Source organism: Haliotis rubra, unplaced genomic scaffold (assembly GCF_003918875.1).
Source record: "Haliotis rubra isolate DU_JTF1 unplaced genomic scaffold, ASM391887v1 Scf306, whole genome shotgun sequence".
Lineage (NCBI taxonomy): Eukaryota > Metazoa > Mollusca > Gastropoda > Lepetellida > Haliotidae > Haliotis > Haliotis rubra.
In genome coordinates, this window is record NW_025766976.1 from 176,773 (window position 1) to 196,462 (window position 19,690).

At 42.2% G+C, this 19,690-nt stretch overlaps 1 protein-coding gene across 1 annotated transcript; it reads right to left on the reverse strand.

The window, feature by feature from the left end:
* Positions 1-863: 863 nt before the first annotated feature.
* On the reverse strand, positions 864-7,300 carry LOC124282893 (mammalian ependymin-related protein 1-like). Its single transcript, XM_046718932.1, has 4 exons — positions 7,146-7,300; positions 4,933-5,054; positions 4,223-4,428; positions 864-2,043 (listed from the first exon to the last, which is right to left on the reverse strand). Exons 1-4 carry the CDS (start codon positions 7,236-7,238, stop codon positions 1,838-1,840), a joined length of 627 nt encoding a protein of 208 aa, XP_046574888.1. The 5' UTR covers positions 7,239-7,300; the 3' UTR covers positions 864-1,837.
* Positions 7,301-19,690: the final 12,390 nt, after the last annotated feature.

The window sequence follows — 19,690 nt, forward strand, 5'->3', positions numbered from 1 at the left end:
TTACGCTGCTTTTAGCAATATTCCAGCAACATCACGGCGGGGACACCAGAAATGGGCTTCACACATTGTGCCCATGTGGGGATTCGAACCCGGGTCTTCGGCGTGACGAGCCAACGCTTTAACCATTAGGCTACCCCACCGCCCCAGTAACGGGTAAGAAAGCATCAGTCCATCCAGAAGGAGTGTATTACCAACTTCTGGACCCCACAGAGTAAACGTAATTCATCCGTGAATGAACTTTCTTTTACGCAGCATGTACACGTTTGGTAGGCCACATTCACTGACCTTGACAGCATGGCAAAAATGCTGAAGAGAAAATATACACTTTATTCTCATACTTGATCAAAATGCCTCAAATGTTAGTGAAACGTTACTTGTTTAAATGATGTAGTGTAAACATTGCCAACCTGGATTTCAGAACACATCTATGACACCTGCATCAAATACATCGTCATTTACGTTTGTTTCATTGTTAACCTAGATCACACCTGGCTGTATGTTTCCTTTCGCCCTTCGTTACGACCTGCATATTTTCCATTTGACCAGAATTGTTACTGGTCTTCAGTTCTAGTGGGGTGGCTGTGGCACTTCAGTGTGAACAAGATGGGTATATCTGGACCAGACAAGGCTAGCGACCTTCTGGACATGAACTAAACTTCGAGAACCTTGTCTACTGACAAATGGTGACATGTCTTGTTACAGAATAATTGTAACACGCCATCTCTGTTTGTTTCTCTCACGCTTGTATTGTTTGTGTTTTGTTTGTGGCACGTTCATGAACATAGAAACAGATTTCTGAAATAGCTTATATTGTTTGTGTTTTATTTGTGGCATATCGAACTTGTTCATGAAAACAGAAAAAGTTTTCTGAAAATAGTTTTATTTCTGAGAGAAGCAAAAATAACGAACATTGTTGTCACAATAGCAATAAATTGCACATTCGCTGAAAGATTTCACTAAATGCAGTTCGTGAGGCTGGCTACATTAGCGGGGATCAACAACCGTCAGTTGTTTTGTCATATGTCACAGGTGACAAACAGTCAAAGACAAACACGATCGGTTGCAGGTGATCTCGGGACATGGCCGTAGTGGGTGGCGACTTGAAGCGGGGGTTGTGATAGCTAAATATAATATGAATCTGAAATATATACGTTCTACACTTATAATAATTCAATCTAATTGCTGTAGGAGGTATCTCGACGAACAAGACAATCAACATTAATCAAATAATCCTTGTCAACTCAATGACCTACGTTACGAGTATTGCACAGGTACCTGCCAGTCGAGTCACGTGATAGTCATAATGACAGTCACGTGAACGTGAGTGTGTGTGTTTGCTCGAGTGCTCGCGGTGAACCGTTCGAGAACGTGTGAACTGCTCGGGATGGATCGCAGCTGGTGTAATACTATCACAGTTCTTGCCCTTGATGACCGTTTTGCAATAGTTATCACACTAGTATGTAAATGTGTTCGACTAGAAATCACGAACAGATAAAGTTGGCACTGAAAGACACACGTGAGATGTTTCATGTGACGAACGCCATTACAGATGCTTCAGTAAAAATATGGACATTTTACAGAAAATATCATTAAATGGATTACTTAAAGGGAGATAACTACTTAAGTAAGTGATGGCATCAAAAATAATTCACTCAAAGTACACTCGTTCAGATTTTAAAAATTGTGACACAAAATAAATGTATATGAAAACATGTTTAGTATAATTAACATCTAAATATAGAGCGGTCTTAGGACCATTTGGTACACTCAATACAACGGAGAATGGCGGCAACCAATACACCTAAGGGAGGTAACTCCCGGTGTCTAGTGGCGCCCTCTACCAGTATGAGGGTATGGTCGAGACTCCCCACTTAGCCTGCAGGCACTCGGGAGGGGGGATGAAGTCGTTGGGATCGGGGATGCCGTCAACGATGTCGTAGAAGCGCATGGTGACGGTGTCGTTTGGAGTCTCCTCCGGCCCGATGATGAGAGAATCAATGGGGTAACAGCCGTTGAGTGTAAAAGATCCCAGCCATGCTTCCCCTGAAAGACACGGTTTCCGTGGTGAATAGGGGGAGGACGGTTTACAGAGTACAGGAAGTTAATGAAATGTGTTTATAGCCTCTTTGAACAATGCCGCGGCTTGATACACCACATGGACATTATACTGACGAAGCAGAAAACAATTAGAGTGAATAACAAAATGAAACAACGATTATCTGCTTCCCGCACTGGTCTAAGGGACACAACTCTGTGCGGCGAATTGCAGCACGCGAATGAGATATATTAAAAAAAATAATAAATAAATAAAAAAAATCTAAGCTATTTCTAGTCTCTTTAACAAAGCAATTTGCAATTTAATAACAGCATTTAAACCAAGTATGGATGATTCTAGTACACTGAGGATAACCATCTGTGAAATCTGGAATTAGAACCAGCTGATCTTTACAGCTAAGGGACCGTTCATAATTTATGGCTAGGGGTGATGATGATTTTTATGGAGAAGCATATACAATGTGAATGCCCCAAAAAAAAAAAAAAAAAATAAAAATAAAATAAAAAAAAAAATATATAAATAAATAAATAAATAAATAAATAAATAAATAAATAAATAAATAAATAAATAAATAAATAAAATAAAATAGAAAAATTTTTCTTTAAATGTACAAATAAGTGACCCCTGCATGTCATGTACAAAATCAATGCCCCCTCCTTCCTATAATTTCTAAGCATAATTTTAAGCATACTTTTATGTACAAAATTGCTGACACCCCCACGCCCTAGTATGTGTGTACAAAATTGATGACTCCCCTAGCTTCCCAGAACCAAATGGTGACCCCCACTTAAAATAATCATCACCCCCTAGTAATAAATTATGAACTGTCCCAAAGGGATACAACTCTACCCAACGTATTTAAGAGTGAGTGAGTGAGTGAGTGAGTTAATATTTAACGTCACATCGGCAATATTTCAGCCATATCGTGACGAGAACATTCGATATTGAAATGAAATATATGTATATTATAAAAAACCTGCCGACGAAGGACAGTAAAACAACTAGAATATCACAGATATGTATGTAAAACTAGTAATTAAACTAAAATATGTTACTTTTAAATGACAATACAATATAAAAACGGGTTATAGATCGCCAACAACTGAAGGTAGATCACCATACTAGGAACCATGGGGACTTACATTACTTTTGCTACCTGCATGGACCCTAGTTGGATTTACACCATCCCTTCAGCAGCTGGCGATTGTAGGACAAGTTTAGCCAAAATTTAAATGAACAAATATACTACGTTTAAAAATCGGGTAAGCAAAAAGTTAACTTTGAAAGTTTTGGGACTTACGTACCCTCAACGTATTTAAGAGAAACCGATGGACGGATGAATGATTACTTCTGAGTTTCACACTGATTCGAGTTGTTTTGTTTCTAATACTGATGGCACACTTGACAAGTTGTGACGTGAACCAGCAAAACTCTACATGAATCATTTAAATCTGCTGTCACCCTTTCTGATCAACATGTAACATCCGGCAGCAGGGAATAGTTTGTTTTAAACGCCAATATTCAGCAATATTCCAGTCGGTGGCAGTCAGTGAATAATTGAGTCTGGACCAGACAATCCAAGAAATTAACTGCACATCCATTTATGGATCGCTAGAAATTGACCTTACTTACATCAGAACCATGCCTCAAGGTTAGTTATGAATAAAATTAAGTAATGTCGTATAAAATATATCTCCACAAAATAAAAAAGAAATAATATCTGAGGGGAGCCCTGAACATTGTTCAATTTAAATGTTTGGATTTGCCCAATCATTCTAGACTGGAGTTGGACTCCTTTGTTAAGGGCTTTGAGACAGACTAGGATATAAAGCAAGATTTGTCATCTGTTGTACTTCCTTCTTGAAAGATGAAAATAATCGGAAGCCATCATTTGAACATAGTATCAAACATGCAAGTCGTCTTTTTTTAACTGACAACGTTGTGTTTGATATGCTTCTCTGAAGGAGCAAACATTTGTTAACCAAACGAAAAAAATATCTCATGTATTACCTTCAAATGCATATTTCGCTGGTAATGGTGGATATCCTGGGGAAAAGTGTGTTGCCATGATATTTTTGTGTTTTTGAAGCAGTAACCAAAACACAACCTGTCTTTAAAAAAATTAAAAAACATCCCCATCCCCCCAAGAACAGCAGGGACCCTTACTTTGTCTGAATGGAATCCTGTCGGACCATTCCTGGGCGTACACCTCCTCCCCTGGGCCCCCGATGTAGTACTCGTTCTCGAAGGTAGCGTTAGGGGGGATTCCAAAGTCCCTCCACGTCGCGGGAACGGACTTGGTACACTCCTTGGTCTTCATGTTGAAGTCGTACGCCACATTGTCGTTGTTGAGGACCAAGTACTCGTGCAATCTGTAGAATGAGTGAGTGAGATTAGTTTTTACGCCGCCTTCAGCAATATTCCAGTAATATCATGGAGGTGAAGACCAGAAATGGACTTCACACATTGTACCCATGTCGGGAATCAAACCCGAGTCTTCTTCGTGACGAGGTAACGCTTTAACCACTAGGCTACCCCACCGACCACCTACCATAGAAGAAGAGTCATATAAGTCAATAACATCACTTCCCAACACGAAATATGTTGTTATTTTGGTATGGCCGCAGTAAAAATATTATTCAGCATATATTCTTCATCGATGGAATTAATGAATAAAATACTTTTAGAATTCTCCGTTTAACACCATTGGAAATAATTCAGTTCATTTGATATAGACTTGAGATACGGGATTCCCCGACATGAGAGAGTCACAGCGACAGTGAGGAGGAGGAACCGGAGAACATGAGACTGAGGATGTACAGACCGTGGGCCCTGCGTTCACCAGAAGTTGACTGGGAGGAGTAAACACAACTCACTGTCGGCCTGGGATGATCTCGCGTTCCTCCTCGAACATCACCCTCCTCTTGTTGGTGGCGTCGTAGCCGATGATGAAGCGGCGAATCACGTCATCCACGTGGTTGATCTCCATCCCCCGGAACTGTAAGAAATACATGCGACAGATAAAGCGAGGGAGACATCACGGACCGACCGAGGCGTCAGTTCTTTCGGAGGCTCTCGTAAAATCGTTAAAAAAACAACATGAATCCGATATCAAGTTTGTTCCTCGTGCTCAAAGAGTGTATGAAATAAAGCCCGTCCGACCGCCCGAGACGGGCTAGATTTCTGCCGGACGGTCAAATTTTACAGCTAGCCAGCCCGATGGACGGGTGAAAAAAATATTCAGATAACGTGTCCACTGGCACTGTCTATTTAGTATTTAAGGAGGACTGGTTAAATCTATTCTGGCCTGGTAAGTTTTTAAGTTACCAGCCCAGATGACTGGTTGGGGTTTTGGCTTATTTCATACACTGGCTCAAAGAGACTTTTCAACAATATTGCTTGCTTCTTTGTTTCTTTGTCAAACGCCACGCTCAGCAATATTCCAGCTATATGACGGTGGTCTATAAATAACACAGTCTGAACCAGACAATCCGGTGATCAATAGCATGAGAATACGATGACATGTGTCAACCAAGTCGGAGAACCTGACCACCCGATCCTGTTAGTCGCGGCTAAAGGCTAGCATGGATTGCTGAAGGTAAAACGTAACGTTAATGCTTGAAAAAAACTTATAATTGCAAATTATGAGGCTTGTCTATTCCCAGTTTCATTGTCATTTTCAAATTCCTCTGGTTAATGAGGTTTTGAATCAAGAAGGATGTCGTTGAGATCATAATCAGCGACAGGGACACTTCAACTACTGATATGGCCATTCACAATGCATGTACCGGACGCCCGAAGTCCACCATAATCTAATCAAGTTGAAGGTGAAGTGATCAGTTACGCACACCTTTGAACTTTTTGAGAGCCTGCACTCCAACTACTGATGAACACGAACGAATTTGAGATACATGTTTGCTTCTTCTTGCCACTTGCTGTAAACTTCAGTCGAAATGCATGTAACGAACTAGAATAAATAGTGTCTTCATTAAATAGTGTTTATTATAACCGTGGTTTGCTCATTGGTTGCCATGAACATGTTCTCGTTTTTTGATACTTTGTAATCTCTCCGTTTAAACGTACAAAGGGTATTTGTGACCTTGTGCATGAGGAGATGTCAATACCATGGTTCTTATATAACAATGGGTACGGTGTCCGAGAATACCATGGTTCTGATATAACAATGGGTAAGGTGTCCGAGAATACCATGGTTCTTATATAACAATGAGTACGGTGTTCGAGAATACCATGGTTCTGATCTAACAATGGGTACGGTGTCCGAGAATACCATGGTTCTGATCTAACAATGGGTACGGTGTTGGAGAATACCATGGTTCTGATATAACAATGGGTACGGTATTCGAGAATACCATGGTTCTGATATAACAATGGGTACGGTATTCGAGAATACCATGGTTCGGACATAACAATGGGGTACGATGTTCGAGAAGACCCTGGCTCGAATATAACAATGGAGTATTGCCTAAGAGAATACTAATAACTACCGTTATCCTGGTATCATATTACACTAGTGCACCGTTATCAGGTCACACCTGGTTTACAGCTGACTGTTTATACCCACGACCTTGATGGTCCCTACACATGGGATGTCGTGCAAACACATAATCATAACGGTACAAGATTAATGGCACTGTTTTGTAAAACAGTTAAAAAACATTAGGATTCTCGCAAAAGCAAAATCCAGCTAATTACGATTTGAACAAATCAGTCTCTGCCGGCAAAAAAAATCAAAATTACATTTTTGTAGGGGAGGTGAGGCTAAGGATCTGTACCGATCACGACCCTGGGTGGCGTTGCCTTAGGAAAGGGTTGGAGAGAATTCGAATCTGTTCTTAAGGTGAACTTGGGTGGAGTTACACAGGGTGGTAGATGAGGGTACTGTGTTGACCGTGAACTGTGATGGAAGATGGGGTGGTGGGGGAGGGTACTGTACTGACCGGGAGGTAAGGAGAAGAACACGGGGTTGGAAGATGGGGTGGTGTTATACAGGGTGCTGAAGGAGGGTATTTTACTGACCGTAAACTGGGGTGGTGTTGTACAGGGTGCTGGAGGAGGGTACTGTACTGACCGTAAACTGGGGTGGTGTTATACAGGGAGACGGGAGCTGCCCCAAGGCCCCAACGGCCATCAACACACACGCGACCAGCGAGATCTTCGACATATCGACTCTGCAGCGCTACACAGAGAGGACGGGACTGAGGACATCAATCGTTATATACCCGTGTCAACACGCGCCGGTCACATGGCTGTCAATATCTGGCACATCACATGCTCAGACAGCTTGCATTATCATATGACATTCATCCATTATTTATTGTCATATTCTCCCCTTTGTTTTAATCCTGTGGTCATAGTGAGTGAGTTTAGTTTTGGCAATATTCCACCAGAAATGGGCTTCACACGTTGTACCCATGTGGGGAATCGAACCCGGATCATCGGCAAACACCTTGACTACAAGGCTACCTGTGGTCATCAAACTAAAATACTTTTAACACTCTGTCAAGGACTTTGCTCTCAAACAGAACTATATGTTTCAATGTCTTTCAGTGGCATTTAGAAGTTGTACATTGATGTCCAAGATATTTTTATGGATTAAACTTCTTTTTAATTTCTCTCACGACGTTTCGAGGCCATTCCAGGTCCCTTCATCAGGTGAATATCTTGGACATATATGTTTCAAGTAATTTACATACGTTTTGTTTGAGGTTTTACTGTGTGAATGTGTCCAAGACGTTTTAAGTCTTGCTTTAATACCACTAGGTTACCCAACCAGCCCTCTCCAATAACAGTACGATTTCTATGGTAAGTTTCTATTTTTGAACAACTGAAAAAACTATGAAGCAGCGTTAAACTCCTGGGTGGGAGAGTAGTGTAAGGTGTCGACCATCCTTGCCCTCAGATGACGCAGCCCTTCACATGCAGGTGTGTGCATAGTCTTGTCAGCACCATACTATGCTCGTACTTTTCATAAAGTAAGCTGCGTTTACTGCATACATCCCCTAGCATGGGATTCTGGGTCGGAATACTTCCCGAGACATCCATGCTTGTCCGGAGAGGTGAACAAATGGGTCAGGTGGTCAGACTTGGTCACTTGATTTATTCCACCGAATAAAAAGTTGTTTAACAAACGATCATTATTTTGTTGTCACTTTTCGCTTTTTTTACGAGGGAGGACCACTTGCTGGTAGAGCAGCCAGGTAATCAACAAGTGTGTGTAGTGAAATTTCAATTTCATAGGTGCAACTCGCACACCTGGCTGTTCTACCAGCAAGCGGCACTCCCTCGTAAGAAATAGCGAAAAGTGACAACAAAATAATGACGGTTTGTTAAACAACTTTTTTATTCGGGTGTCCAAAATTATGAGACAAATCATCAGAGTTGGTCTGTCGATTTCATGTGACTGCAAAGTTTGATCTTGTTGCATTTATCAGTTTTTGTGTTAGTGAGCAGTTCATCGGTCTCAAATGAAATCAAACGGACTATAGTTAATGTTCCAATGCTTAAAGATTTTCAACATTGAAGTAAAGAAATGACATACTAAAATATCACCTAGTAGTCTCCATTAATTCTAACCTGAAAGGCTGAGGCAGTGCAAGGCTGAACCTCTGTCAGCTAAATCAGTTGATTTCATGTGGGTCTTTACAACGACGCTTACTTCGAAGAAATGGTTGAATATAAACTTCATAAAGAGATAATGTTCATAGTGTGTCCGAAATAAGGTCAAAAATTGTTAAGCATTCGGAGAGTTGTTATGGTCCCGTAAGTAGTAGAGGCAGCAGCAGTAGTAGTGGTGGTGGTGGTAGTAGCAGCGGGGCGCTCATTTGCGAATCACTCACACATGAATGCATTTGCGAGAGTTGTCTCCCTTGTACTACACTTGGCCAATTGTAGAGATAACGCCCTTCCACAGTGAACAGGGGGCGGTGGGCTAGTCTAGTGGTTAAAGCGTTCGCTCGTCACGCCGAAGACCCGGGTTCGAATCCCCACATGGGTACTATGTGTGAAGCCCATTTCTCGTGTCCCCCGCTGTGATACGGCTGGAACTTTTGTTACGATTCTATAACAAGTCTATAACATTCAATTATATACTTCCCATCAAAAGTTTACACTCACTGAAAACACTCACTATATATGTTCTGAATATATATATGGTTACATCGATGACTGAGGGACGATGGAGTAGCCTAGTGGTTAAAGCGTGCGCTCGTCACGCCGAAGATCCAGGTTCGATTCCCGACATGGGTACAATGTGTGAAACCAATTTCTGGTGTCCCCCGTCGTGATATTGCTCGAATATTGCAAAAAGCGGCGTAAAACTAAACTCACTCACTCACTCACTCGAAGATTGACTTCTGAACTAACTTGGGGGTACCAACTGCAAATCTTATGCAGATGAATTGCACGAGGATCATGCATCAAATTGCTGAAAAGCATGCGCAAATATCACGCATGTGAGGTGTCGTGACTTGAGCGGGCGATGTTAGCAGACAGATGAGCGTAAATCCAAAATAGTTCCCCAAAGTCGTCGAGCATCTCAGCAACCAATCCTTATATACCTATTTCACAGTTCTCGAATTTTCTATCAGTAGCCACGCCACGCGACCATTTAGATCACACTACGGCCAGCTTCTAAAGCTTCAAGAATCAGACCGGAGGCAACCTTTTTGCAACCCTTAACAACCAAAAGTTAACCAACGTGACATTTTAAGGAACAAAAACACAGTTTATACGCCTTCGTAAAATCCTTTCTATTTTTCATTTGATCAGAATTGTTAGTTATCTTCGGTTCTAGTGGGGTGGCTGTGGTACTTCACTGTTAACCAGATGAGTATGTCTGAGTCAGCTATAAGGCTAGGCTAGCGACCACCATATTCGAATGTACTAATTCAACACCACCATAGGCAGATTTTTAGTATTTCTTCTTGACTCAGGTGGTTTAAGACACTGGGGAGTTACTCACGACCTTCCTCTGTAACCCCCTTTCCCAAATACTGGAGACTCTCCATCTATCGTCAGTGACTTAATCGTGGGACGTACTGACATGTTTGTTTATGTTAAAGAGAGCTCTCTCCAGTCTTAAATGTGTTTGAGATATTGGCTCTATTTGTTTACATACTGTCCGGAGATTGAGATACTATGTGCTTCGGTATTATGGCAATTAGAATACTTATGTGATGTCTACTACCTTTATAATAATAATAATAATAAATGGATATTTCTTGTGCGCCATAGTCCACCCAGAGCATGCTCAAAGAGCTACATATAAAAAGAGTCAGTAGAGTTCATGACGAAGATATGACAGTTCGTCAAAATGACCATGAGAATATTTCGCAGTTGAAGACTTTTTTGAAGAGGAAGGTTTTGAGTCCCGATTTGAATGCTTCTAAGGATGAAGCATTTTTGATGGGAGTAGGAAGACAACGGCTATACAGATAGATATGGGAATGGTCTAGAGTTATGATGAAAAAGGTCAAGGAAAGAACCCGAATCCTTTCTATTGAACATCGTCAGTATAGGTGACTTGCAGAACGCCTCTAGCACCATTGCCGCGACATCAATACAGTATGTGAAGCCCAGTTTTGGTATCCACCTTCCTTAAAATTCCTGGAATCTTACCAATAGGGTGGCAAAACTAAAATCACCACTCACGTACTAACTAGAGCGATGTAAATAGGCGATCCGTATCGACACAATGGTTTTACTACCCCACATGATGAGTGAGTGAGTTTAGTTTTACGCCGCTTTTAGCAATATTCCAGCCTTATCACGGCGGGGACACCAGAAATGGGCTTTACACAGTGTACCCATGTGGGGAATCGAACCCGGGTTTTCGGCGTGACGAGCGAACGCTTTACATAACCACTAGGCTACCCCACCGCCCCTGTGTGTGATGATATTTGGATGTGGCGGTTAACAAAATCTCCATTCATCAGACGTTATGTGTCTCCACGTCTATGATACATATACCTTGAAAAGTAAAGCGCCAGGTTAATATAATTTCTAGTATATTATACCAAATTTTCGATGATACACATTTGTTTGTTGTTTACAGAACATGCGTATTGAAATACTGAAAATGCGTCATGTGAGTGAGTGAGTTTAGTTTTATTCCAGCTATATAGCAGCGGTCTGTAAATAATCGAGTCTTGACCAGACAATCCAGTGATCAACAGCATGAGCATCGATCTACGCAACTGGCATCCGATGACATGTGTCAACCAAGTCAGCGAGCCTGACCACCCGACCCCGTTAGTCGTCGGGTTGCTGAAGGTTCATTCTAACCTTGACCTTCACGGGTGGCGTCATGTGATGTGTATACTACTCGAAGGAAGTTAAGGAACTCCCGATTTCCAGGTTACAACGTCAGGTGACACCAGCTGTAACAATTGAATTAGAGAATATTCGTATGTTCTGTTCACCGAAGGGGTGGTGGGGTAGTTTTTAAAGCGTTGGCTCGTCACGCCGAAGACCCGGGTTCGATTCCCCACATGGGTACAATGTGTAAAGCCCATTTCTGGTGTCCCCGCCGTGATAAGGCTGGAATATTGCTAAAAGCGGCGTAAAACTAATTCAGTCAGTCAGTCAGTCAGTCTGTTCACCGACAATGTTTTAAATATAATTTTCATTAGGTAATGGTGTTTATGAAAGTACAATGAAAGGCAAATATGGATTTGCACCAAAAAACCACAAATGACGATATCTGAAATGTAAACCTTCTCCAAGTGTATGTAACCGATCACTCTCTCATGTACAACACACGACACCATCTCCCTACGGGGGCTCCTCTGGCATAATGTCGCACAGTAATTAAACATAGAAATAAACCAAACATCCTAATTCGGTGTAATCTTCTAAACATATGTAACTTGAATAATAACACAATTAATTTGTCAGTTTCAATTTTGACAAATCCAGATTTATCACCCACTCCTGAACTACCTTGAGATGTGGATTCATCCTGGAACTATCAGTCAAGTAAACATGTTTTGCTACGAGAGTTTTGCTCTAATGATATTTGCTCGACATACTCGTTCCCCGTGTTGCCAATAGCTAACAGGTCAGTCAGTCTTGTTTAACATTCTACCATCGTCACCCCTCGCCTGGAATTTACTTACCAGTGTTTAAACTGGATTCTTGACGCTGGGATTCCAAATTTGGAAACATACATCTTGTTGATAATGTCAGCTGCTGAAACTAGGCCTCCATCTTGACAAGGTCTGAGTGGGCGTGTCGGTGAGTGAGGGAATGAGCGGAACATGGCGTCGCTTGGAATACATACATCATGGCTTGTCACAAGAAAGCCTAAATTGTCGTACGTTTCACAATTACCCGTATTTACTGTCTGTAAACTGAATCTCTTTTTCTCTGACATAAATCAATTAGAAAACTAATCTTAGTTAAATCCAACGTGGAGGATGTTTCTGTACGAATCATGTTGCCATATTCCTTGCACTTCATAGCTATTCATGCAGAAGACTATTTTGATATGCAGGGGAAATGAGTGAAATATTTAAGTGTTTATTGGTTTGGTGTTCTCCGTTGCTATGTACCTGTTATGGCAACCCGAAGTTGAAATCAGTTTTAATTGGTTTTCAGGGGAAAAGAGCGAAGTATTAATGTGTTTGTGGGTTTGATGTTCTCCGTTACTGAAAGATAATATTTTTTTCATGTATATGTACGTGTTATGGCAGCCCGAACCTGAAACCAGTTTTAATTGGTTTTCTACAAGAAAGCTTGTCGTAAAAAGGCGATTAACGTGATCCGATGGCCATGTTCGGATGCCTTTCATTCCACGAGTAGTATAGTCTTATCCAAGCTCGAATATGTGAATGAGTGAGTATGGTTTTACGCCGATTTTAGAAATATTCCAGCAATATCACGGCGGGGGACACCAGAAATGGGTTGATCATATTGTACCCATGTGGGGAATCGAACCCGGGTCTTTGGCGTGACGAGCGAACGCTTTAACCACTAGGCTACCACACTGCCCCTCGAATATGTAAAAACTGCTGTCATACAGAGGAAATGTTGATGTTGTCGGCGTTAAACAACAAACAAGCAAACATTTGTTATTTTGACAGTGGATGGCACAACCTGCTTAGAGGTTTAAGTCATTGTGCGGAGTTGCGTCCCCTGTGCGTGCCAGGAACCTGTGATTTTATGTTTCTCAGGTTGTGTGCATTTTATCCCAAGTCAGTAAGTTCACCAATGTGGTAAACGATTTAGTCCTGCAACAATTCAACAACCTCCACCCACTCTCTCCAACCTCTTCCAATATCAACCTGACACATTGTGTTTCAGTTTCGGGCTGAAACTAATGCCATTCACTCACTCACTCGAGATTTAACACCTATGTCTCTCTATGCAGCAAGTCCAGGTTGGACACTGTATATGTTTAGTAAAACATTCCCCCTCATTATTTTACCTTAATTGCAGAGACTAAAAATATAACGTTGACACTCGTATAGACTGTCTCACTCTCCAACCTCTTCATTTTATTCCCCACACATCTTCACCCTGACCTTCAAACTCCTCACATCGTCATGTTTACCTTCCGGGTGTAGCCGCCTACCAGTATGTTCTGAACGTTATCACTTCACCACGACGTATTGACAGAAGCTCTCAACACTGCTCCCTCTTTCTGTCTTACCCGGCAAGCTTAATTACAGGTGTAACAATCTTTATCTTGCTTGCTCCTCAAGTCTCGGCATCACCTGTGTAATCCTCTTGCACTCGTACAGGTAAGGCCGTTTACTGCTCATTTGTCTTCAGAGGTGTTCTTTTACCGTGAACTCAAGCAAACTAATATTTGGTCCAATTTATCCTACATTTGCAGTAGTTTTGTTCCTTACCTCTGAAAAGCACACAAAACATAATTAAGACCTTTTGCTTGATATTGACCCTCTTTCTATGAGTCAGACAATGTTCTGTTTCAGAGAAACTGAAATGACAGAATTTATTTATTTGTTGTATAAATGCATCTTAAAAAGTATAAATCTTACATCTAAATGCTTTCATTTAAATGTTTCACTTTGCTGTCAAAACAAAACTGTTCGGTACGGGCCATATATAGGCATCTGCTTCCCATTGGCTATTCAGGTCACGTGACATTAAACCTTCCGCTGTAAGACGGGTACCAATTTCTGTGGTACTGGTGCCGTCAATGAGCATCATACGTGTAGAATCTAACACTGATATTGATCATGTCTATCTGAATTTGATATAGCGCTCACGAACTTGCGTTCGCCATTTTGTCTGTGATATACAAGAGATGGGGTAGTGTTGTGGTTAAAATGTTAGTTCGTCACGCCGAGATCCTGATTCGATTCCCCAAAATGGGCACAATGTGTGAAGTCCATTTCTGGTGCGATGTTGCTGGTAAGTTCATTAAGGTGGCTTAAAATCATACTTACTCACTACTTATGTCCATTCAGTTTTAAACCGTAGAGTATCGACACTAACTGTCCGGTACATACGAGTTTGTGTGGACGTCTTTCGAATAAATACTTGTACAAATCATTGTTTTATAAATCAAGTTATTCGAGGTGTATATTTCGCCCAAACTCCCTTTGAAAAAAGCGCTAAACGTCACACTTAAGTGTCATATATTTTCAAAGAGGGAAACTATGTGAGAAAGGTGAAATGAGCTTCAAAGAAGATATTCTAAATTTAAACGTACAAAGCTTTGAAGCATGTTGAGAAATTCAGGTTAAAAATCTGGCTATGTCTGAAAGAGAGCTTCAGTTGCTCACTAATCTCCATTACAAATACCTCGACATGCTGTGTAGCCCAACTGATAAGAATCTGATGGGCTCGACCCCGGACTATAGAACAGGCCAAGCGTGCTGCATATGTCGTGTGGTTAAGCTTTTGCTGGGAGTCCCCGGTAATATGCATGTAAAATAGAGCACATAAATACTCGCTGTTGTACTACCAGACGGAATAACGTGGATAAACCAGATTCTTGCTGCTTGATCACGTCTGTTCAAGTAGACTGACTGACTGAGTTTGGTTTTACGCCGCTTTTAGCAATATTCCAGCAACATCACGGCGGGGGACACCAGAAATGGGCTTCACAAATTGTACCCATGTGGGAATTCGAACCCGGGTCTTCGGCGTGACTGTTCAAGTAGAGGCAATGATATTACGTTTTGCGGAAAGTCATCTTCGAGTGAGTTTGCGAGTTAGTATGGTTTTACGGCGCTTTTATACTATTCACGCAATATTACGACAGGGGACAGCAGAAATGGGCTTCACATAATGTACCCATGTGGTGGAATCGAACCCTGTTGTCGGCGTGACGACCGAACATTTTAACCACTAGGCTACCCTAACGCCCAAAGTCATCTTCTTCCATCATCCCTTGTATGATATACCTTGTTATATACAACGTTATACATCTGCATACATCGCAATAAATGTCTCTAATAGTATGCAGTTCAACATCTCTAGACAGCGTCTCTGAATATATAATTTTGATAGAAAGAATAATTCTTTATATATTGAATAGGAACCGTAGTGAGATGAGAGATTCAGAACCTGATCAAATCTAGACTTAGAGCTTTAGCATTGCAAAAGCGACTGGTCGGAAGGGAAAACAAAGCGGTTCAGAGACCGTTGGACATACATACTACTAAGTCTTCTGCCTATGGAGCATTCGTTGGTTTCACATTACTTTCCAACTCGCTGTGCGCATGCGCAGAGCGTGCGAAAAATATCCACTGGCATGTTTCCGGTTTGGTCGTATGTTTATTGATAGTGTAAACACTCCGAAGAAAACAAAAATCAAAACAAATATATAGTTTTATGTCATATATAACTGATCCCAATTGATTTATGAAACAGAGGCCGGGATTAGTTACATAAATAGCTTTATTTATGTCAACAGACTCTTGTATAAAGACATCTCACCACCACCGTCATTCCCGCACATCCCCTTCTCACAACTAAACAAACACATCTCTGACGGAATTGCAACCAAAATAGGACATCAATTATTGAAAAGCAGAGGCAAATGGAAGTATGTACTCAGCTATGAACAGTTGTCACTACGTAAATCATTTTAATAACAGCTTTTATTTAGAGTTCATTTACACTATCGATAAGCATACGACCAAACGTCTGCGCATGCGCACAGCGAGTTGAAAAATAATGTGAAACCAATGAATTGTTTAGCATTACATATTGGTGACATATCTCAATCCGCGTCCGTTCTGTTACTGCATACACTGAACGCTGTTTGACAGTAGTAGGAGCGCCAAGTGGTTACGTCCCTTGGGCGGGTCAGGAACTTGAGAAGGAGTGTCCGAAACCAAGATTCGTCTTGATCATGTGTTTCGTTTGTTAGTACCATACACGGACTGTCTAGCGAAGTGTAACAGTTAACGACATTCTTCATGTCGGGTGTTCATTCCGCATCTTGCTAACAGATCGTGACGTTGAAATACTGTCCAGGACTAAATTCACTGTCCAGACACGATCCACTATGAAATGGCATCATATCGCATGGTGACAATCACTGAATTGTCTGGCCCAGAATTGTTTACAAACAACATCGTACAGCTGTAATGCTGCTGAAACAAATATGTACAATTGTACAATCCTCTCTGCTTTTAGCAAAGATTCCTTATGGATGTGGAAAGGGTTTTGTCGGTTCTATGTCTATGTGTACTCTTGTCGTGCTTGAAGCCATTGACAGCTGGTTCAAATCACAGATTAACACCGATTGGCACCATTGTCATCCATGTTTAGTTTAGCTGCCATACGACTATTTCATAACTGAAATTTTGTGGCGGCGTTAAACACTACTCACTCACCAGAAGGAGGACACCAGAATGGGCTTCACACATTGTACCCATGTTGGGAATCGAACCCAGGTTTTCGGCGTGACAAGCGACCACTTTAACCACTAGGCTAACAACCACCCACCCACACCACATTTATTATGACCTGAGACACACCTCATAAACATAAACAATGTAAACATATAATTCCCCAAAACGTTTTCCTGTTTGAGTTATTCATGTACCAGATCCCCCTATCCCATCGTAAGTCCATGGCAATATTATTCCAAGTTCTAACATCAAGAACACACCATATATCTTTGGGATGACACAGGCACAGCTATCGACCACGTGGCCCTGTGTTTGTCAGTGTACGTATCAAATACAATCTGGACCCCCCTTAATGCAGGCTTTGTATGTGGTATAAAATATGAAATGTGATAGTATGCCTATGTGGGTATCAAGAATACCCCGATTGTTCGATACGGAGCCCCGCAAGATGGAGCGTGGCTTCCCTGGGTCTATTGTCAACGGCATGTCTTGCGTAAACATGGCGGCCATTGTTATTCACGGATTTTCACATTCTGTGTTAATGAATGTCAGTGTTTGTTCGTTCGACAAAACGTGGAGCTATACCTCGGGGTGTTATAAAAGCAAGTCTGTCTATCTGGTTAATCTGAAGTGATGGAAAAAATTAGGTGCAAAGAAATGAATTATCACTGACATGGGAGACTTTGTGTTGATGGAGTCTGTGTATTCAGCTGCAGCATCTGGTATTGCTAGCATCAGTACCTCGTGTGTTCCGGTCCTGGGGCTTCATCTTCTAGTTGGTTGTTGGTGCAGTCTTGTGGGTAAAGTGATCGCTCGTCACATCGACAACCCAGGTTCGATTCACAACATGGATACTGTTTGTGGAGCCCCGTGTTGTTTTCCCAATCACTGACATGGCTCCAATATTTACAAAGCGGCGTAAAACTACACTCTCTTGTCAATAGCCTAACGCTTAGTCTCTGAAAATCTAAACTTTTGATGTCGAACTTCATCGAACGTGTAGCGGAGCCACAGGGAGATTAAGATTCGGAGCCTGAGGACAGTGCTTGCTTCATTTAGAGGGTTTGGCTTACAGTATGGACTGGGTGGGAGGCAGATATTATGCTTCAGGGACTGTGAGACAGTCTATCTTTCTATTGTAATGTCAAATATGACCACATCACATGAAGAGCCAAGGAACGTTATACTTACTCACTTACTATACAGATGTCTTCATAGGAGAACAGGAGGATATTAATGAGAATCTGGATAACCTGAAAGTTAACTTCATAGAAGAGAACTGGTTTTTAAGGTAATTTGTAAGACTTGGTTTCCCATAGTATGCGTGGAACTATAGGGAACATATTGACTTGGTTTTCTAGATTGATGGTTGAGCTATATGACTGGGGACTGAAGTGTCCCAGGTTGGGCGTGGTGATACATGGAACATATAGACTGGGGTTTCCAGGGTGGGTGTGGTGATACATGGAACATATAGACTGGGGTGTCCCAGGTTGGGCGTGGTGATACATGGAACATATAGACTGGGGTTTCCAGGGTGGGCGTGGTGAGACATGGAACATATAGACTGGAGTGTCCCAGGGTGGGCGTTGTGATACATGGAACATATAGACTGGGGTGTCCCAGAGTGGGCGTGGTGCCACATGGAACATATAGACTGGAGCGTCCCAGGTTGGGCGTGGTGATACATGGAACATATAGACTGGGGTTTCCAGGGTGGGCGTGGTGATACATGGAACATATAGACTGGAGTGTCCCAGGGTGGGCGTGGTGATACATGGAACATATAGACTGGAGTGTCCCAGGTTGGGCGTGGTGATACATGGAACATACACCGTCCCAGGGTGGGCGTGGTGATACATGGAACATATAGACTGGAGTGTCCCAGGGTGGGCGTGGTGATACATGGAACATATAGACTGGAGTGTCCCAGGGTGGGCGTGGTGATACATGGAACATATAGACTGGAGTGTCCCAGGGTGGGCGTGGTGATACATGGAACATATAGACTGGAGTGTCCCAGGTTGGGCGTGGTGCTACATGGAACATATAGACTGGAGTGTCCCAGGGTGGGCGTGGTGATACATGGATCATATAGGCTGGGGTTTCCACGGTGGGTGTGGTGATACATGGAACATATAGTCTGGGGTTTCCAGGTTGGACGTGGTGATACATGGAACATATAGACTGGGGTTTCCAGGGTGGGTGTGGTGATACATGGAACATATAGACTGGAGCGTCCCAGAGTGGGCGTGGTGATACATGGAACATATAGACTGGGGTGTCCCAGGTTGGGCGTGGTGCTACATGGAACATATAGACTGGAGTGTCCCAGGGTGGGCGTTGTGATACATGGAACATATAGACTGGGGTTTCCAGGGTGGGCGTGGTGATACATGGAACATATAGACTGGAGTGTCCCAGGTTGGACGTGGTGATACATGGAACATATAGACTGGAGTGTCCCAGAGTGGGCGTGGTGATACATGGAACATATAGACTGGAGTGTCCCAGGTTGGGCGTGGTGATACATGGAACATACACTGTCCCAGGGTTGGCGTGGTGATACATGGAACATATAGACTGGAGCGTCCCAGGGTGGGCGTGGTGATACATGGAACATATAGACTGGAGTGTCCCAGGGTGGGCGTGGTGATACATGGAACATATAGACTTGGATTTCCAGGGTAGCCGTGGTGCTACATAGAGCATATAGATTGAGGTTTCCAATCTACATAGAGACTGGGTTCCCAGGATAGGCGTGGTGCTACATGGAACA